The 22,703-nt window shown below is 42.6% G+C and overlaps 1 protein-coding gene across 1 annotated transcript in view; it reads left to right on the top strand.

The window, feature by feature from the left end:
* Positions 1 to 22,703, top strand: part of LOC110502092 (receptor tyrosine-protein kinase erbB-4) — a 108,021-nt gene that overhangs the window by 39,336 nt on the left and 45,982 nt on the right. The window contains exons 7-8 of the mRNA XM_036959590.1: positions 10,149 to 10,363; positions 12,548 to 12,671. Coding sequence (XP_036815485.1) covers positions 10,149 to 10,363; positions 12,548 to 12,671 — 339 coding nt within the window. The remainder of the gene's footprint in view (positions 1 to 10,148; positions 10,364 to 12,547; positions 12,672 to 22,703) is intronic.

Here is a 22,703-nt window from a genome sequence, read left to right as displayed (position 1 = left end):
GTATTCAGACCCCTTGACTTTTTCACATTTTGTTAGATTACAGCTTTATTCTAAAAAAAAAAATTTTTGTAGATGGTCTAGGGTGTCAGGTAAGTGTATGGGACATGATCCTTAACTAGCCTCTTAAAGCACTTAATGATGACAGATGTGAGTGCTACGGGGCGATAGTCATTTATTTCAGTTACCTTTGCTTTCTTGGGTACAGGAACAATGGTGGACATCTTGAAGCATGTTGTTCAGCAGACTGGGATAGGGAGATATTGAATATGTCCATAAACATCCCAGCCAGCTGGTCTGCACATGCTCTGAGGACATGGCCAGGGATGCCGTCTGGGTCTTCATACTTGCTAGGATTAACAAACTTAAACGTCTTACTCACGTCAGCCATGGAGAACGAGAGCCCACAGTCTTTTGGAGCGTTCCGTGTTGGTGGCACTGTGTTATCCTCAAAGCGGGCAAAGAAGGTGTTTAGCTTGTCCGTGAGAAAGATGTGGCTGGTTTTCCCTTTGTAATTTATGATTGTCTGGAGTACCTGCCACGTATGTCTCATGTCTGAGCCACTGAATTGTGACTCCACTTTTTCAAGTTTTGCCTGATTGATTGACTTATGGAGGGCTAACTGCACTGTTTGCATTCGGTCATATTCCCTGTCACCTCGCCGTGGTTAAATGCGGTGGTTCACGCTATCATTTTTGCGTGAATGCTGCCATCTTTCCAGTTTTTGGATTGAGTAGGTTTTAATAGTCACAGTGTGAACAACATCCCCTATACACTTCCTGATTAAACAAAAAAATGCTGCAAAGTTTCTAAGGAGATAGAAGCAGAGCTGCCATTTCTGTCGGCGCCATCTCACTGTTTCACAGTAAACAAATTAAGAACTAAATGTCAGCATGCTTAAAGGGAAGGGCACTCAACATGTATGGCACTTACACAAATGACTGATGATTGGCTGAAAGAAATGTATAATAAGAAGCTTGTGGGAACGGTTTTGTTACACTTCAGTGCAGCTTTTTACATTATCGATCATAATCTGCTTCTGGAAAAAAGTAGTTGTTATGGCGTTACATCCCCTGCTATATGGTGGATCGAGAGTTACCTGTCTAACAGAACACCCTCTGTGTTCTTTAATGGAAGCTCTCCAACATAATCCAGGTAGAGTCTGGCATTCCCCAAGGCAGTTCTCTAGGCCCCTTACATTTTTCAATCTTTACTAATGACCTGCCATTGGCTCTGAGTAAAGCCTGTGTGTCTATGCATGCTGATGACTCAACATTATATACGTCAGCTACCACAGCAAGTGAAACCTCTGCAACACTTAACAAAGAGCTGGAGTCAGATTTAGAATTGGTGGCAAGTAATAAGCTAGTGCTAAATATTTTTTTTAAACTTAAAGCATTGTATTTGGGACAAACCATTCACTAAACTCTAAACCCTGAACCTCATCTTGTAATGAATAATGTGGAAATTGAGAGATTTGAGGAAACTAAACTGCTTGGTGTAACCCTGGATTGTAAACTGGTCAAAACATATTGATTGGGAGAGGTCTCAAATCAAATGTTATTTGTCACATGCACCAGTTACAACCGGTGTAGACTTTACCATGAAATACTGGCGAGCCCTTCCCAATGATGCAGAGTTTAAAAATATTAAAAAGAGTAACACGTCTGACCGTAATAATGTGCTGCTCTGCTCAAAGTAGAGGAGAGATTGACTGCATCACTACTTGTCTTTGTGAGAGGTATGGACATGTTGAAAGCACCGAGCTGTCTGTTCAAACAACACCTCAGACACCAATCCATAGCCCACAAGACATGACATCTGGTCTAGAACAGACTATGGGAAACGCACAGTACTACACAGAGACTACATGACTACATGGAACTCTATTCCATATCAAGTTATTCATGCAAGCAGTAAAATCAGATTTAAAAAACAGATAAAAGTACACCTTATTGAACACCGTGGACTGTGAAGAGACACACAAACACACACATACAGGCAAACACGCATACGCACTCAGATGCTGGCATACGCACTCTACACACACGTACATTGTAATATTGTATCATGGTGGTATTATACATTGTGTGTTGTATATACAGTGCATTCAGAAAGTATTCAGACACTTGACTTTTTCCACATTTTGTTATGTTACAGCCTTATTCTAAAATTGATTAAATAGTTTTTTTCCCTCATCAATCTACACACTATACCCCATAATGACAAAGCAAGAACTGTTTTTTTTGTTGGGGGCAAATGTATAAAATAAAATAAGCTGAAATATGACATTTACATAAGTATTCAGACCCTTTACTCAGTACTTTATTGAAGCACCTTTGGCAACGATTACAGCCTTGAGTCTTCTAGGGTATGAAGCTACAAGCTGTGCAGCTATTTTCAGGTATCTCCAGAGATGTTAATTCGGGTTTAAGTCCGGGCTCTGGCTGGGCCACTCAAGGATATTGAGAGACTTGTCCCGAAGCCACTCCTGCTTTGTCTTGGCTGTGTGCTTAGGGTCGTTGTCCTGTTGGAAGGTGAACCTTCGGCCCTGTCTGAGGTCCTGAGCACTCTGGTGCAGGTTTTCATCAAGGATCCCTCTGTACTTTGCTGTTTTTGTTTTTGCTGTGATATGCACTGTCAACTGTGGGACTTTATATGTCCAATCAATTGAATTTACCATAGGTGGACTCCAATCAAGTTGTAGATGGATGATGGTCGGCCGTCATTGTAAATACGAATTGGTTCTTAACTGACTTGCCTAGTTAAATAAAGGTTAAATACAAAAATAAAAGAAAGTGATCAATGAAAAGGATGTACCTGAGCTCAATTTCAAGGCTCATATCAAAGGGTCTGAATACTTATGTAAATAAAGTATTTCTGTTTTTATTTATAATACATTTGCACAAAGCTGTTTTTGCTTTGTCATTATCGGGTATTGTGTGTAGATTGATATGGAAATTCTTTGTAGTTTAATCCATTGTAGAATAAGTCTGTATAGTAACAAAATGTGGAAAAAGTCAAGCGGTCTGAATACTTATCGAATGCATTGTATATAGTGGTGTAATGATGTTTTATGATGCACTGTTTTATTTATTAAAAAAACATGGTATGATGTGTTTGGACCCCAGGAAGAGTAGCTGCTGCTTTGGTAGGAACTAATGGGGATCCTGATAAATACTAAATACCGTACACACAGGACTATGGCTGACAAATACAATTCCCCGTCTATTCATTAAACATTCATCATTTATTTCAAAAGGAACCATGTTAAAAGTAAAATGATGTTATCTACTAGGTTGGTAATGCAACATTGGTGAAATCCCCCCTCCCCCATTTACACTGGTGTTTTCATCTGCATGTTTGTCTTTACATTTTTATCATCCTGCTTTGATGTGTGTGTACACATGTGCGTGCATGTCCTTCATGTGGTGAGTGTGTGTGTGTGTGTTTGTGTGTGCAGTACGTAGCGCATGTCTTTGCGGGCAGTCTTGAGTGACGGACCTAGGAGGAGGCAGGCTGGGCCTTCCCCACAATTTCAGCAGCTGTGCACCACCCTAATGAACTCTTCTCCCCTCGCTTCCTCCCTCGTCTGTTTCTCTCCTCTCCTCCCTCTGTACTCTCCTCTTCTCTCCTCCTCTCATCTACTCTCTTCTCCCCTCCTCTCTTCCATTCGTCCCGATGGTGCTCAGTAGACCTGGTTTCAAATACTATTTGAAATCTTTCAATCTTTTACTTGCTTTACCCTGCCTGGAGTGTACTATTCTATTGGTTAAATTGCAACAGGCCAGCGCAATTAGGCACAGTAATTGAAATTATTTTAAATAGTAGATGAAACCACGTCTTGCCCTGAGTCTCTCTGCTGCCGGAGCTGGTGGGAAAGCCACCTCTCAGCTGGAGGACAGCATTGCGGAGGAGGGGGTAAGGAGGGGGGAGGAAGACCTTCAGATTTAATTGACTAAACAGGAGGGATCAACATGGAGAGGTAGGGGAAGAGGAGTCTACATTCCAAATGGCAACCTATTTACTATATACAGTAGTTCACTATTTTAAAAGTTAATGCACTAGTAAGGTAATAGAGTGCCATTTGGGAAGCAAACTTACACGGCTGGAGAGACAGACTTCAGCGGCAAGCTTCAGACCGATGTTGCTTTTTTAGGAGCTGCCTCCCTCTGCTCTCCTCACTCCGCTCTCCTCCCTCTGCCTGCCTCTGTCCGTTCTTCCCCCTCCCTTTACTTTCCTCCCTTAGTTCTTCTCCCTGAGTTCTCCTTCCGCCGCTCTCCTCCCTCCATCTTCCTCCCTCCGTACCCCTCCCTCTGCTCTCCTCCCGTCCTGACATGGAGGATATGGGAAGAGTCTGCACACAGCTTCTTCATTTAAACAGCAATCAAAACGCAGTGGCACATGTCTTGGACGAGGAGAGACACACGCAAACACACAAGGACACACACAGAGACACACACACAGACGTGGAGATGGCCCCTGGCGAGGTTTGGCCAATGAGCAGCAGCCTTGTTCCCTCCTGCAGCTAGCAGCATAGCAGGAGGATGAATACTCATTAAGTTAACTGTCAACTCCGTGGTATTCTGGAAGTCGGTGTGTGTGTGTGTGTGTGTGTGTGTGTGTGTGTGTGTGTGTTTGTGTGTGTGTGTGTGTGTGTGTGTGTGAATGCCTGTGTGTGCTGCGGCATGGAGTTATTCCTTTTGGAGACCTAACCACAGCTCTGGGCCCTTCTTTATTACTGCAATATAAAAGCTATTGGTCTAAACCTCCATTGTTTATGAAAATGGTGTACCTAGGTTTTGTTTTGTTAAATTGCTGTGATCCCATTGTATCTAGATCTGTATAAACACATAGAAACGGGCAATTGAACGTACACACAGACACACTGACACTCACATTCACACTCACATTCATCAATGCTAACACTAATAGGCTGTACTGCTGGTGGCTGTGTGCACGTTTGTGAGTGCTAGTATGTACTGTATGTATCTTGATAATTGGGTGATTAAATTTTCATATTTTTGTTGTTCGAAAACGGCTCAGCCACAAAGTGGTAGGCCACAAAAGCTCACAGAACAGGACAGCCGAGTGCTGAAGTGCGCAGGGCATTAAAATCTCCTGTCCTCGGTTGCAATGCTCACTACAGAGTTCCAAACTGCTTCTGGAAGCAACGTCACCACAATAACTGTTTGTTGGAAGCTTCATTAAATGGGTTTCCATGGCCGAGCAGCCGCACACAAGCCTAAGATCACCATGTGCAATGCCAAACGTTGGCTGGTGTGGTGTTAATGCTTGACGCCATTGCACTCAGTGGAAAAACTTTCTCTGGAGTGATGAATCATACCTCACCATCTGGTAGTCCGACTGACAAATCTTTGTTTGGCAGAAACCATGAGAACGTTACCTGCCTGAATGCATAATGCCAACTGTAAAGTTTGGTGGATGAGGAATAATGGTCTGGGGCTGTTTTTCATGGTTTGGTTTAGGCCCCTTAGTTCCAGTGAAAGCAAATTGTAACGCTACAGCATAAAATTATATTATTTCTAGACCATTCTGTGCTTCCAACTCAACTCTGAAACAGTTTGGGGATGAGATTTGTGTGGAAGAACTTGACAGGCCTGCACGGAACCCTGACCTCTGCCCCATCGAACACCTTTTGGGATGAATTAGAATGCGGACTGCGATTCATGCCTAATTTCCCAACATCAGTGCCGACCTCACTAATGCTCTTGTGGCTGAATAGAAGCAAGTCCCCACAGCAATGTTCCAACATCTAGTGGAAAGCCTTCCCAGAAGAGTGGAGGCTGTTATGTCACCAAAGAGGGGACCAACTCCATATTAATGCCCATGATTTTGGAATGAGATGTTCGATGATCAGGTGTCCACACACTCTTGGTCATGTAGTATATTTATGTGTTGGTGTTGTAATTTAAGCAATAAGGCCCAGGGAGTGTGATATATGCCAATATATCATAGCTAAGGGCTGTTCTTATGCACGACCCAACGTGGAGGGCCTGGATACAGCCCTTAGCTGTGGTATATTTCCCATCTACCACAAACCCCCGAGGTGCCTTATTGTTATTATAAACTGGTTACCAATGTAATTAGATCAGCAAAAATACATGTTTTCTCATACCCGTGGTATACGGTCTGCTTTACCATGGCTGTCAGCCAATCAGCATTCAGGGCTCGAACTACCCAGTTTATAATGTGTCATATACATGGGTTCTAACAAGAAAAAGTAAACAATTTATACTCCCTGCATGTAAAAACCATGAAGACTGGCGGAAAGCCCCAAACGTAAGATGGTAATGTCTATGTATAATATCTATGTAAGGGGCACTTCACTTTTTAGTATGGAATACGGCTGCGAGGATTTTTCTCCAATATTCACAACATATTGACACAATGACAATCTTTATAGAATAAAAATAAACAAGTGGAAATACATATTTGATTAGCAAGCCAGCAGCAGATGAAACAGAAAGTGAATTCTCTCCTCCCAAGCGCATACCAGTGACAAACTTAACTACACTGAACAAAATATCACTAATATATCTAGCAACATGAAAAGTATTGGTCTGATGTTTCATGAGCTGAAATAAAATATCACAGAAATGTTCCATACGCACAAAAAGCTTATTTCTCAGCCCCAAAAAATATGCACAAATTTCTTTACATCCCTGTTAGTGAGCATTTCTCCTTTACCAAGATAATCCATCCACCTAACAGGTGTGGCATATCAAGAAACTGATTAAACAGCTTGCTCATTACACAGGTGCACCTTGTGCTGGGGACAATAAAAGTCCAGTCTAAAATATGAGTTTTATATGAGTCTCCCATCTATTTCTGATGCCCATCTGGTTTGATTAATTTTTGTCATATCTTTCAAACTGTGCTCCTTCACGTAAGCTCTTAACCCATATACGGTTTACGGACACGGTATGTTTTACTTTAGTGTCATTATTTGTTGTTATTAGTCCCAACCTTCAGCTCCATTCAACCCCTCCCATCTATCTCTTAACACCATCCATGTTGGATTTATATTTGACATATATTTTTCAACTGTAATGTGATGTTTCACAAAAGATCTGAACCTTTCTATTCTCATTGTTTCTACAGATTTTTAATTGAAAATAAACATTTTTGCTAAAAGTATTATTATATTATTGATTGATTGACTATGACTTTTCAGATCACCCAGTAGTGCGATCTGCAGGGTTAGCTCCAGGTAAATGTTGCAATTCTTCAGCCATTCCTGGACCTGTGACCAAAAACAAGCTACATATGGACAGTACCAAAACAAATGATCTAACGATTCAGTCTCTTCGCAGCAAAATCTAATGAGCTGGGAAGGTTGTATCCCCCATATAAATAACAGTCTACTGGATGCAAGAATTTAGTATAATCATTTAAATTTAAAAATCCGGTGTCGTTTTGCGTATCAATTCATAAACCATGTGCCATGGAAACGTTATGTCAAAAATCTTGTCCCAACTATTTTGCAGTCTGCAGTTGAAGTCCAAAGTTTACATACACCTTAGCCAAGTACATTTACACTCAGTTTTTTCACAGTTCCTGACATTTAACCCTAGTAACAATTCCCTGTCTTACGTCAGTTAGGATCACCACTTTATTTTAAGAATGTGAAATGTCAGAATTATAGTTGAGAGAATGATTTATTTCAGCTTTTATTTCTTTCATCACATTTCCACTGGGTCAGAAGTTTACATACACTCAATTAGTATATGGTAGCATTGCCTTTAAATTGGTTAACTTGGGTCAAACGTTTCAGGAAGCCTTCCACAAGCTTCCCAAAATGAGTTGGGTTAATTTTGGCCCATTCCTCCTGTCAGGTTTGTAGGCCTTCTTGCTCGCAAATGCTTTTTCAGTTCTGCCCACGTTTTCTGTAGGATTGAGGTCAGGGCTTTGTGATGGCCACTCCAGTACCTTGACTTTGTTGTCCTTAAGCCATTTTGCCACAACTTTGGAAGTATGCTTGGGGTCATTATCCATTTGAAAGACCCATTTGCGGCCAAGATTTAACTTCCTGACTGATGTCTTGAGATGTTGCTTAATTTTTGTGAAGTGCACCAGTTTCTCCTGCAGCAAAGCACCCCCACAACATGATGCTGCCACCCCCATGCTTCATGGTTGGGATGGTGTTCTTTGGCTTGCAAGCATCCCCCTTTTTCCTCCAAACATAGCAAAGTTCATTATGGCCTAACAGTTCTATTTTTGTTTCATCAGACCAGAGGACATTTCTCCAAAAAGTACGATCTTTGTCCCCATGTGCAGTTTCAAACCGTAGTCTGGCTTTTTTATGGTGGTTTTGGAGCAGTGCCTTCTTCCTTGCTGAGTGGCCTTTCAGGTTATGTCGATATAGGACTCGTTTTACTGTGGATACAGATACTTTTGTAACTGTTTCCTCCAGCATCTTCACAAGATCCTTTGCTGTTGTTCTGGGATTGATTTGCACTTTTCGCACTAAAGTACGCTCACCTCTAGGAGACAGAACGCGTCTCCTTCCTGAGCAGTATGACGGCTGCTTTGTCCCATGGTGTTTATAATTGCATACTATTGTTTGTACAGATGAACGTGGTTCCTTCGGGCATTTGGAAATTGCTACCAAGGATGAACCAGACTTTTGGAGGTCTACAACTACAAGAGATGTGTGGAGTGGTTGAAAAACTAGTTAATGACTCCAACCTAAGTGTATGTAAACTAGTTTTAATGACTCCAACCTAAGTGTATGTAAACTAGTTTTAATGACTCCAACCTAAGTGTATGTAAACTAGTTTTAATGACTCCAACCTAAGTGTATGTAAACTAGTTTTAATGACTCCAACCTAAGTGTATGTAAACTAGTTTTAATGACTCCAACCTAAGTGTATGTAAACTTCCCACTTCAACTGTATATTGCACGGCTGTAAATTGTTTGGTCCTGAAATTAAACGGGTATACTTTTTAATTGATCACAATTTTAACCAATCATGGGCCGACAGACAAGTTCCTTACTTTTCCCTCCTTCCACTTTCCTCTTCCATTTTTGCAGTAATACTGCAAATAGTTCATTGTATTTCTGGCTAGTCTAATTTACCAATCCCCCAATTTTTTTTGACATTGGCTAATTGAGTGACTGTCAGTGAACCTTGTACACCTTGTATATTCTACTATTTTAACTCTTAACATTAAGTTGAAACCCCAACTGACTTCCTAAAAAAGAAAATATATATATATATGTTTTTTTGTTTTTGGAAATGTATCCGTAGGCCTACAAAAGCAGGCCCGCGGGGCTGCCAGCTGCCCATCCCTGATCTATAGTATGACAGCATCAGCTGTTAGCTACCAACAGCTGGCAGACGTGTTTACATTTGCTTAGTTTTATCAGTGTTATTTAGATTAAAGACATGAGCTAAATGCACTTGCTCTAGCTAACGTTAGCATAGCAAGCTATCTCTTTCACTTACCCAGTTGACTTCCATGCTCACTGAAGTCCATGATAATGCTCGGTCTCTGCTGGTGCCGCTGGCTGTTTGAGTTGCTTTAGAAGCCATTGATGGTAGGGACAGCATCCACTTTGAGAAGCAACTTCTTGCTGAAGCACTCCTTCCATTGGTGGTTGCCTTGGAAGTTGCCATGAAATAAACCTGCTCCGCAGATTGATAATTTGACGACCAATTCGTCCACCTCATTCTCAACAAATGTATCCCACTTTTTACTGTTTTTTATTCATTGTGTGATGCTGACTGCGGGGAGGTTTTGTGGAGGTTTTTCTAAAGTTAGAGTTGATTTAGAGAACCTCAAACCCAACTTTTAGAACAACATAATATTATTACAATTGATTTAAGAGTTTGTCATTTGGGAATGTTGACTTGGGGTGCTCTAAGTTACTGTTTTATGTGTTTCTGGAATTGAGAAATAAGTGCTACACTCCCTTTAAAGTTCCGAACACTGGTTTGAATGGTTGCCAGCAATTTTTATATTGTATTATTTTTTAACTTAAGATGAATTGTCGTATTTTGAGTACTATATAGGTAGAGAACATTGGACAGAATAAGGCTATGTTAATAACAACATTTTGACAAAATTGGTGAATGTACTGTATGGTCTCTGCGTGGGCCTGAGTTCCTGTGTGTGTTCCCCAGGAGGCTCTGATTATGGCCAGCATGGAACACCCTCACCTGGTCCGTCTCCTGGGGGTCTGCCTGAGCCCAACCATCCAGCTGGTCACCCAGCTCATGCCCCATGGCTGCCTGCTTGATTACGTCCACGAACACAAGGACAACATCGGCTCCCAGCTGCTGCTCAACTGGTGTGTCCAGATCGCCAAGGTAAGACTCACCTGTTATTCTCAAATCTTGTCTGGGAGTTTGAGTGCCATTTTAGACACTTTCTGTTCGTGCTCCTTTTTCGTATGTATCTCATACTCTACATACCCACACTGTAATGGAAAACTGTAATTTATACAGTCATTTTAGATATTATCAACAGTATAAAAAAAAATGCAGCATACTGTAGGTCAGGGTTACCCAGCAGGGTTACTCAGCAGCCTGCTGGCCAATGGTTTTATTTGGTCCCCCATGTTTTCAGAGCAAAAAAAGTATAACTGTTGGACATAAGACTGTAAAAACACCTAGGAAATAATCTCCAAGTGATTTTAATTGAAGAAATCTGTTCCCAAGTATTCCCATGCATAATAGAGAGATGTGATCGTATACAAATGTATGAAAGGTTTGAAATGATTATGTTTTAGTCAAACATTATATCTGTTTGGGCTTCTTGCGGTCAATTTGCAGTCTACAAATTATATGTAATTACTTATATATACTGTATGTTCCGCCGCCCGACCGTGTGCTCAAGAAAAAATCGCCCGCAGCTGAATCTAGTTGATGATCCCGGCTATAAATAATGGTGCATTGTGGGAAAATTGTTGTATTTTAAATGGTACTGTAATTCCTCCCCACATAATACAGTACCGTATCATATCCACTAGTGGGTGCAGGGTATTGTTGTTTTTGTCTCATTAACATATTTGGAGGAGTGCCTTGTTAGGGGCTATATTTGTTGCACCCATGAGTGAGAATGCTCTACCAATTTAATCTGGGACCCCCCAGGAGATAATAGGCCAAATTAATTAAATGCATCCCTCCTATCCTTGGATGGTGAAGAAGACATCTGTGTCTGTAAATCTTCCTCTGATGGGGATGTTTGGTTCCGGGGCAGTGGACTCAAATTGATTCCTCTGAATTTAAAGACAGGTAAATAAGACAGCAGCTCACATCACCTTGGGTCCGGAGGTATTGGACCATACTATTTGCTCAGAATCATATCAGTGACACATACACACAGAGACCATGTCTCACCCCCCCACTGCAACCCCACAGCTCCAAACCAAAATGTTACGCAAGGAACTCGCTGCAGACTCTTTTGTAGATTTAATATCTTAGACAAATATCCCTTTTGCTCATAGATATGGCACTGTTGAGGGATAAAGGTGGGAGTTTTCTACCATTAACTTTTAAAGCATTAGTTACCGTTTGGAATAAAAAAGAACAACACTTGCTGTAGGCCAACAGAATGTTCCGGTCCACTGTAGCTCAGTTGATAGAGCACAGTGCTTGCAGCACTGGGATATTTGGTTCAATTCCTGTGACCAACCTTATGTTTAAAACACATGCTCTCATGACTGTAAGTCGCTTTGGATAAAAGCCACTACTAAATTACAAATATATATACCCCAATAAAGTGCTAATTTATTACTTTACATTGCACAGGGAAAGCATACATTATGGCTGCTTTCCCAAGCGTTGCCCTGTTCTCTGTATTGTATTTCACTTTCATTTACTCAGAGGAACCCAATTGAGACATTCACAATGGTGCCCTGAGAACAAACAACTCACAAACATAAAAATTCAATAAATCAATACAACAGCAAATTAACTACAAGACACAACAGATACAGACACATCACATCTCAACAGTGCACTACAGGGTCATGGTCAAAAGAACCACACAATGTAGAGAATAGGGAGCCATTTGAGACTGAGACCAGGTGTTTCTAAGGCAGTGGCTGTGATGGTTGTAATGGCCTTCTCCTAGGGGTGAGTCAGTGGACCCTCAGGGGCCCGAGGTAATGAGGTCAGAGGCCCCAGGTAATGAGGACATGGGCCTGGGATAGAGACAGCATACCATTCCTCTATACACTCTGTGGCTAGGCCTCACTATGGGAGAAGTCATACTGTATGTAACTGAATTTCACATTTTTAAGAAATCGATGCGATATATGGGAATGTCTGTGCCCACCACCACTATACTCAATACACAACAGTCCTTTCCTCCAGTCACATAATGGATTCCCCATAACATTGGGGAGGGCGGCGCAACCCAACTGGGCGTGGTGAGGGAGGTGCCTGAATAGTCTCTGGCGGCAACCCCTGTGCTTGTGGAGGTGACACTCCAATTGCGGCCGGAAAGGGCTCAGCTGCAAGTTGGGGCTGAGTATCAGGGTTTGGCTCTGGATTTGGCACTCTTCTGCCACCTAAAGGAGTGGTGTCCAGAGCATCCAGGCCTGGGAAGAAGGAAGTGGCAGCAAAGGGGGCTGCTGCCTCCTGGCCCAGCAGCTGATCCACATGGCGTCGGTGCACCTGACCGTTAGGTGTCCGAGTCCTGTAAGAAACCGGTCCAATGGCTTTTTCCATGACTGCAGGGACTCACTTAGGGCCTCTAGAGTAGCTCGTCAGGTTCAAAATGCCTTAAATGACCGTGGCCCCCTGTCTGCATCATCCCCCTGCCTTAGATGCATTTCACTTGCGAAGCAGCCAGTCTAAGGCAGTTGTCAATCGCCTGTTAATTACTGGACTCTTCCCAGTAGTAGCCACGGGTGTAACATGATTAGACAGCAGGAACCTTGACAGTCGGGTCTGCCAGTCACTCACCGAGATCCCAGACAGAGCCTCCTTGGTTGTCTGAACCATGCGTTCAGCTTGGCCATTGGAGGATGGGTGATATGGGGCTGTTGTGGCGTCTGATTCCTCTCTGCCCACAAGAGTTATGCTATTCCAGGGTCCGGCATGTAATCAGTATGTCATCCAGATATGCCTGGACCCCTGTGATGCCTGCTAGCAAGGTGTCCATGTAGCACTGAAAAAATCGCCACCACTCTGGACACTCCAAACTGGTACTTTGTCGCTCTAAAAAGCCCCCGGTGTGTGTTGATATTCAGGAGCTCCCTTGCATCATCATCCAAAGCTAGATGCTGGTAGGTTTGTCTTATATCCAGCTTTGTAGACACCACCCCTCCTGCCAACGTCGCAAACAGCTCAGCCAGCGTTGGCAAGGGGTAAACATCAGGGACCACTGCAGTTTCTCCAGAGCCTCATACCTTCGGCCGGAGATTGAAAGGTACTGGTCGAGTTTTAAAGAACTTAGGGTCGATTGGCTATGGACACAGGGTGCCCCCTGTAAAGCCCAAAAACCCCTGGAAAGCTTTAAAGCTTTTCATGCTCCTTGATAATCGAATCTGGGGAGTTTTGCAGGGGTCTCTGCTGGGGGTCACCTCGATAGCTCACATCCACCAAAATTCTACCCCGCGTCTTTAACTGGGCCTGTGACCATTGTCTTAATACCCATTGTCTTGCAAGAATTCTGGCTGAGCCATTGCTGCTCCTAGACGTTTCCACTTTTCCACAGCACTTACAGTTGATTGGGTTAGCTCTTGCAGGGAAGAAGTATTACGACTTGTTGGAAAGGTGGCATCCTATGACGGTGTCCAGTTCAAAGTCACTGAGCTCTTCTTCAGTAAGCCCATTCTACTGCCAGTGTTTGTCTATGCAGATTGCATGGCTGTGTGCTTGATTTTATTCACCTGTCAGCAATAGCCGAAACCACTAATTTGAAGGGGTATCCACATACTTTTGTGTATATAGTGTATATGTCCCCTTCGTTTGCATTGGAGACAGGTTGCCGCACTAAACCCACAGCTGTATGGAATTATGCCCCCCCCCCCACATCCAGCTGATCTACAAAATTACAGTGCACCGAAATCCGGCTCAGCCCAGCAATAAAACTGGAGTTATTCTGATCTGCCTTTTGTTTACAGTTATTAAAATGAAATATATGCACAATGTCTGACAGAGATGCCACTATATCATCATAACTCTTTGCAGTAGGGAGGGCTGGATTGAGAAGAGAATGTAATGTAGACAACACGCTCATCAGCACAATGGGTTTCTGTTTGGCGTTATCAATGTCATTATCTACGAAACACATTCCAGCCTTTCAATGTACTCCTCCCAGTAGCTATCCTTTTCATCAACAAACTCAATCTTCCCAATCAAAGCCATGATAGCGTCGGAAAAGGAAAATACACTTTGACGTTTACTCATTAAACCTCTTCAAAACATTCCAGTCCGAATCCGCTTCGATGCCAGTATTATGTCCGTGACATGGTGAAAGTACAATCCAATAACAAGGACACAGAAAGATACGTTTAGACTATTTAATCCATGGTGCAGGTAATGAACATGAACAGGCAGATGACTGTGAACTTCCACATCTATGGGGCGTGCACGCTATATATGGGAGTGTCTGTGCCCGTTCTTTAATGTGCCCTCCACCGCTATACTCAATACACAAGGTAAATGTGCTCCCTCACTGCAGGGCAATTCGTGACTCTCCAGGCTCCTGGGAAGTTAATCTGTGTCTGGGAGGCGAGGTGAGACGCCTCTCTATCTTGCGCTTTCTATCCCTCTTTCTCTCTCTCTCTCTCTTTGTGTCTCTCTCTGCGTCAGACAGCCCTTCACACAATGGATTATTAATGGAATAATAAGCCGTGGGATACATTCTAATGAGCAGATTAATCAGGGGATATGCCACCACCATGCACTGTTTTTTATTTATTTTATTTTCCGTCTACATCTCTCTTTCTTTCTTGAGGTATATCCCTGGCTTTCTGTCTACCTCACAGTGTGTCCTGTCCTTTTAACTCCACAGCTTTTTATTCCTTTTTTTCTCTCTCTTTATTTCAATCTCCACTTCTCACACTTTCTCTTGCTCACTGTGTCCTCCTTCTTACTCCATCTCTCCTGAGCTGTATCTCCTCCTGTGTCTCATTTCTCTCATCAGCATCACAGAGGCATTCTGCATGGGGACATGTTGGTTAGCTGAGCTCACTCGGCCAGGCCTGACAGTTAGAACCATGGAGTTAAAACCAATAGAACTAGAATCACTGTATTTCTACTTTTAGAACAGAACAGAAAGAATTGAACAGAAGGCAGAGATCTTAGAAAATAGACAGAGGTTCATATTGCTAACAGAACATATGCAGTCCTCTGTTGTTGTATTTATCTCTATCACATCACTCTCTCACATATCCAATACATGTCCTTGTGGAGCTAAAGACAGCTGAGGATTACTGTCGTACAGATTAACCTTCACTATGACGACTATTACCGCAGCTGTCGTCATTTTGTTCACACTATCTAGCTCTGACAATTATTTGGTTTAGTTGGCAGGTTGCAGACATTGACTAGTTATCTTCTCCAGTCCCCTCTTCTCTCGTTGTATGGAAGCTCTCCTAGTATTCTGTAAGACTCAATGCATCTTGAGGTCATTTCTCTGTGCAAACATCTCTCCCGAAGCTGAACAAATATCTCTGCCCCTCCCTCTCTGCCTCCTTTCTTTCTTTCTTTCTTTCTTTCTTTCTTTCTTTCTTTCTTTCTTTCTTTCTTTCTTTCTTTCTTTCTTTCTTTCTTTCTTTCTTTCTCCCTCATCTCCCTCGCCGCCTCATTATTTAGACCCCAGGGTGCGTCTGTCCATCACTCCATCCCTCTATCCCTTCACTCACTTGTTTCCCCCTTCTTCTTTTTCTTTGTCCATCTCTTTGGGTGTATCCCTGGCTCTATTTCGAGGGGGAGCAGGCATAGTTTAGTTTATATAGTGGAGCTCTGCTAGTGGAGTCAATTGGTGTGAGAATATGCTTCATCCCGATGTGACGCTGTATGTTACAGAAGTTTCTCACTGTCCTCGAGACAGCAGGCAGTAGCAAACACTAAGTGCAAACAGACAGCAGGAAGTAGAGAGGGTCATCGAGATTTACACACACACACATGCCAGTGCACACACACACAAACACACGCATGCACGCATACACACACACATGCATACATTCACAGAGTGCGGAGTGCAGAATTAAAGGCAGGAAGAGATGGGTGGGTGGAGGAGAAACAGTAGGGCAATGGATGACTGGAGGCAGGTCACACAATGGAGGAGGGCAGAATGACAGACAAATGACAGCCTGACAGCCCCAGACCACACGCAGACACACATCTCTGACACACATCTCTGACACACATCTCTGACACACATCTCTGACACACACACACACACACACACACACACACACACACACACACACACACACACACACACACACACACACACACACACACACACACACACACAGACACACACACACACACACACACACACACACTTCCTTCTCCCCTCTCTCTTTCTCTCTCTTACACACACACTCGCATACCTAAATCCTCAGAGGAGAGAAAAGGATCTTGTCACATAATTACATCACAGCGACAGTCTAATATCCAACAAATGAGGTGAGATGGCTGCTATGCCAAGCGCGTAAATTCCTTTCAGCTTCAGATGGCACCATCAATTGGTTTCTCACAAACCCAATTAAATAGTTTATTTGAACATTGAGTTTACACAACCTTGGAGACCTAAATATTATACCTACAGGTTTCTCGTTCTCCTTTCTCCTTTCTCTGGTACAGCCAACTACAGTGCTGTACAAAAACATTTGCCCCTTTTCAGATTTTTGAATACTTTTGAATATTTTTTTATACTGAATGTAATCAGATCGTCAACCAAAACCTAACATTAGATAAAGGAACCTCAGTTTACAAATAACAACAACTAAAAATGTACACTTATTTGATCTATTTAATTAACAAAGTTATGCAACACCCAATTCCCCTGTGTGAAAAAGTAATTGCCTCCTTACACCCAGTAACTGGTTGTGGCACCTTTAGCTGCAATGACTGCAACCAAATGCTTCCTGTAGTTGTTGATCAGTCTCTCACATCGCTGTGGAGAAATGTTGGCCCACTCTTGCATGCTAAACTGCTCAGCGACATTTGTTGGTTTTCAAGCAAGAACCGCTCGTTTCAAGTCCTACAACAACATCTCAATTAGGATTAGGACTTGGACTAGGCCATTCCAAAACTTCAAATGTTTTGCTTTGTAGACATGATTGTGTGTTTTTGATCATTGTCTTGCTGCATGACCCAGCTGCACTTCAGCTTCAGCTCACAGACGGATGACCTGACATTCTCCTGTAGAATTCTCTGATACAGAGCAGAATTCATGGTTCCTTCTATTAAGGCAAGTCGTCCAGGTCCTGAGCATCTCCAAACCATCACACTACCACCATTATGCTTGACTGTTGGTATGAGATTCTTACTGTGGAAAGCAGTGTTAGGTTTTTGCCAGACATAATGGAACCCATGTTGTCCAAAAAGTTGACTCAAGTTTGCCAAAAAGCACATGGAAGCACCTGGATGATCGTCAAGCCTCTTGGAAGAATGTTCTATGGACAGATGAGTCAAAAGTCTAACTTTCTGGATGACATGGGTCTCATTATGCCTGGCGAAAACCACACACAGCGACGTGGGAGATCAACAACTGCAGGAAGCGTTTGTTTGCAGTCATTGCAGCTAAAGGTGCCATAACCAGTTACTGGGTGTAAGGAGGCAATAACTTTTTCACACAGGGGCATTGGGTGTTGCATAACTTTGTTTATGAAATAAATGAAATAAGTATGTCATTGTTGTGTTATTTGTTCACTCAGGTACCCTTTATCTAATTTTAGGTTTTGGTTGAAGATCTGATAACATTCAGTATAAAACATTTGCTAAAGTAGATACAATTAGAAAGGTGGCAAAAACGTTTTGTATATTGTCAAAACAATATAATATGCTTTACCGTCAAAAATAATATCCCGATATGTAACTGTATTGATTTTTTTCCTCCATCATTACCATTAGCCTCACAATCTATCAGGCAGGGAGCCTAAATGGCCATTTAGGAGCCATTGGGAGTCAATTTTAATTGAACCTTTATTTAACTAGGCCAGTCAGTTATGAACAAATTCTTATTTTACAATGACGGCCTACCCTGGCCAAACCCTCCCCTAACCCGGACAACGCTGGGCCAATTCTGCGCCGCCCTATCACGGCTGGTTGTGACACAGCCCGGGATCAAACCTGGGTCTGTAGTGATGCATCTAGCATTGAGATGCAGTGTCTTAGACCGCTGCGCCACACGGGAGCCCAAAGTGGTTGAGTCACAAATGGCACCCTATTTACCGATGGGCCCTGGTCAAAAATAGTGCACTTATTAAGAAATAAGTAGCCCAACACTTTTCTTTCAATTAGCTGTCTGTCAGAATGAGCTGCCTGCCACACACAGTAGCAGTAATTGCCTTGACCCTGACCTGACTGACCTGGAAGGACGTGTGTGTGTGTGTGTGTGTGTGTGTGTGTGTGTGTGTGTGTGTGTGTGTGTGTGTGTGTGTGTGTGTGTGTGTGTGTGTGTGTGTGTGTGTGTGTGTGTGTGTGTGTGTGTGTGTGTGTGTGTGTGTGTGTGTGTGTGTGTGTGGGTGCGTGTGTGTGTGTGTGGGTGCGTGCGCGTGTTTGTGCGTGACCTGTCACTCATCCTCCGTGCCTCTAAGCAGAGTGACAGCTGACCGAAACTCTGACCTCTCACCCCTCTAGAGGAGGATCTCAGGACTATAAGGACCTGAGAGGGAAACCATTGTTAACTGTTGAAATCTTGCACTATTTTGGCCTGGTGCCTGCGGGTGTTTGTGTCCTCTGATTTGTTTTGTTCATAGTAACACTGTTGTTGTGCAAAATTGAGAGGAAATGTTGTAGAATATACTCTTACTCTTAGCATTGTTCAGTGAGCCAGAGAAGTTGACTGATACTTTCAGGTACCCTCATAGTATTTCATAGCTTGTAAGCTTGTATTGTGAGGCCCTTTAAGAAGTATAGTATCTCTCTAAAGAACAGTATTCCTGTTGGGTGTTTACAAGCACAAGGGCTGGAAGGAATGGTAGTTTCTGTCTTTTTCTCTCTGGATCGTTTCTTTCCTATTTCTCACGGTGTTTTCTCTGCTGCCTGGGTTCACCTCAAGTTGTCTTCTTTTTTTCTCTTGCTAGTGCTGTTCTTGTTTATCTCTCTGTCTCTATTTACTGCCGTATCAGTCTCTCTCTCCTTCTTGTCCTCTCCCTCTCTCTTTTCCTCCATCTGCTTTCCCGAGTACTAAGCAGCCCGCCACCCAAACAAACACACACACACACACACACACACACACACACACACACACACACACACACACACACACACACACACACACACACACACACACACACACACACACACACACACAATGTGGAATAGACTATTCTGTCTGCACCAGCCCCCTGAATTAAATTGGAATGTTAAACTGTTTGCGTCTGTGCATGTGTGCGTGCATGTGTGCGTGCTTATGTGGATGAGTACTTGAACATATTTGAGTGTGTACTGCTTAGACAAAGCTCAACTAACATTCACTGATGCAAATTCTAAAGCATACTCTGCCTCTCCCCACTTGTATGAAGGATTGGTCGGGAGGGGGTAAGAGGATCAGGTTGTTCAGTGAAGCCTGGGTCATTATCAGAACCATGACCATGAACTACAGTGCCACTGACCAGCAGGCTCTTAACACTAGAATCCCCCAAAAGCTATTTCCTGCTCCTTCCCTAACTTTTCCTAAATGTTTGTATTTTACGTAACAATTTTGGAATCAGAAACAGAAAAGTATTTATAGCCTTTTTGCTTGTTTTTTTCACACCTATTCCTAACTTAACCCACCAAGACAATGTGCTGTAGGACGTTGGTACCCAGCCAGGTGCTAATGTAGCTCTCTCTCCTCACTGAATGAATGACAAATGGATGAATGGGTGATAATTGTGGACCTTACTTCACAATGTAATTTAAATTAGGCCTAACTGAATGATAAGGAGGGTGAAGAGGTTGATTTCATTTAGAAAGACAATAGTGTAATGATGAGGTTGTGTTATGCCTATTTATCAGCAGCAAATCATTTGACTGTACGACTTGCAAGTTAATACAATTTGCTTTTACGTTTTAGTTTGTAAAAAGAAGCTGTTATGGGTCTGTTTTATTTACTGTAACTCTACTAATGAGGTGTATTGTAATGGTAAATTAAACCTGCTACATGTTACAATAGGCCTTCAGAATAATGTAAAACATATCCAGACCCATATCAACATATCCAGACCCATATCAAACATCTCCAATCGAAAATCAAATCAAGAGTCGGCTTTCTATTCCGCAACAAAGCCTCCTTCACTCACGCCGCCAAACTTACCCTAGTAAAACTGACTATCCTACCGATCCTCGACTTCGGCGATGTCATCTACAAAATTGCTTCCAACACTCTACTCAGCAAACTGGATGCAGTTTATCACAGTGCCATCCGTTTTGTCACTAAAGCACCTTATACCACCCACCACTGCGACTTGTATGCTCTAGTCGGCTGGCCCTCGCTACATATTCGTCGCCAGACCCACTGGCTCCAGGTCATCTACAAGTCCATGCTAGGTAAAGCTCCGCCTTATCTCAGTTCACTGGTTACGATGGCAACACCCATCCGTAGCACGCGCTCCAGCAGGTGTATCTCACTGATCATCCCTAAAGCCAACACCTCATTTGGCCGCCTTTCGTTCCAGTTCTCTGCTGCCTGTGACTGGAACGAATTGCAAAAATCGCTGAAGTTGGAGACTTTTATCTCCCTCACCAACTTCAAACATCTGCTATCTGAGCAGCTAACCGATCGCTGCAGCTGTACATAGTCTATTGGTAAATAGCCCACCCATTATTCACCTACCTCATCCCCATACTGTTTTTATTTATTTATTTTTCTGCTCTTTTGCACACCAATATCTCTACCTGTACATAACCATCTGATCATTTATCACTCCAGTGTTAATCTGCATAATTGTAATTATTCGCCTACCTTCTCATGCCTTTTGCACACAATGTATATAGACTCCCCTTTTTTCTACTGTGTTATTGACTTGTTAATTGTTTACTCCATGTGTAACTCTGTGTTGTCTGTTCACACTGCTATGCCTTATCTTGGCCAGGTCGCAGTTGCAAATGAGAACTTGTTCTCAACTAGCCTACCTGGTTAAATAAAGGTGAAATAAAAAAATAAAAAAAATCCTTGACTCTGTCCAAGTTGATGACTGGAGGGAGGCAAACGATGCCAACTCTCTGAATGAATGACAAATGGATGGAATGGGCGATAATTGTGCAAGTTACTACACAATCAAATTTAAGTTAGGCCTAACTGAACGAATTAGGGTAGAGAGCTCGACTTCATTTAGAACAACATTTTAACAAGTTGCATTAGGCCTTTAGAATAATGCTAAATATATCCTCGCAAGTTCATGAGCAGGAAACAAACAATGCCAGTCAGCATTGGAAATGATGCAGACAATTACATTGATGGAATCTACAATCTATCTGCACTATTAAAGCCGATCTACCCCCTGAAAAAACAATAACAATGCCAGTCAGCCTGCTCAGCCGGCCCAGCGAAACTACACTCATAATAAGTCTTAGTCTATAGACAAGATTACATTGACAATCATCCGGTGAGCGACGATATAAGGCCTTTCAGTTGCCAACTTGTACATGAAGAGATGGGCACATCTTGTAATTGACAAATGCGTGGAAAGGAGCATCACTTTATCAAATCCTTACATGCAGGTAAACCATTTAGATTTCTAAATAATATCAGGAAGAGCATACTCTGCAGTTTCTATGACACTTAACTTTGTCAAATAAATCTAAATATTCTGAAGTTGCAGCTCTACTTCCAAATGTCAGCATTGCTCTGGCTACTAAGCAAAAACCACTAACATAATACAATTACAAGTTAAATATGCTATTCTGTCGTCAATGAGTGAATGGGCGATAGAAACCAGATAGAACATCAATGACCGGAATGAAGAGGGTGAAGAGGGTGATCGCATTTGATTGGCCTGAATGAGGAGGGTGAAGAGGATGATTGAATTTAGAACAATAGTGTATTGATGAAGAATTGTGGGTGTTGTGGGCATTCTAATTATTTTATTATGAAATACTTGATCATTTCCTCTCGGGGAGTCAGATCAGACACTGAGTACAACATACAACCAAATGAATGGACGCCGAACCAAATGAATGGACGCACTGACAGCATTGCAAATGCTGCAGAATTTAGATGAGTTGGAGTCGGATGGAGGACCGGACACTGAGTTTGAAATCTTCATCTGATTTTGATGTTGATTTGAGCCTCTGCCTCCGATGTCAGAACAGAGCCAACTGAGATGGTGATCCCAGCTGCCACGGTGAGACAGGGGTCTGGGAGGGATGGCACGGTTTGGGTAGAAAAGGGTGACGAGTTTATGGGACATGCAGACGTTGCAGCACATCAGAGATTGCACTGTCGCTCATGTGCACAGAAAAGGACACCGTACGTAAAGCATTTATTGCACTCTTGTATGTTTGTGGGGTGTCAGGCAGAAAGAGCATGGAGGTGGATTCATTTTAGTCTGAAGTGTATGA

This window comes from Oncorhynchus mykiss, chromosome 22 (genome assembly GCF_013265735.2).
Source record: "Oncorhynchus mykiss isolate Arlee chromosome 22, USDA_OmykA_1.1, whole genome shotgun sequence".
NCBI lineage: Eukaryota > Metazoa > Chordata > Actinopteri > Salmoniformes > Salmonidae > Oncorhynchus > Oncorhynchus mykiss.
The sequence above is the reverse complement of the archived record's forward strand: the minus strand, read 5'-3'. Positions and strand labels throughout refer to the sequence as shown.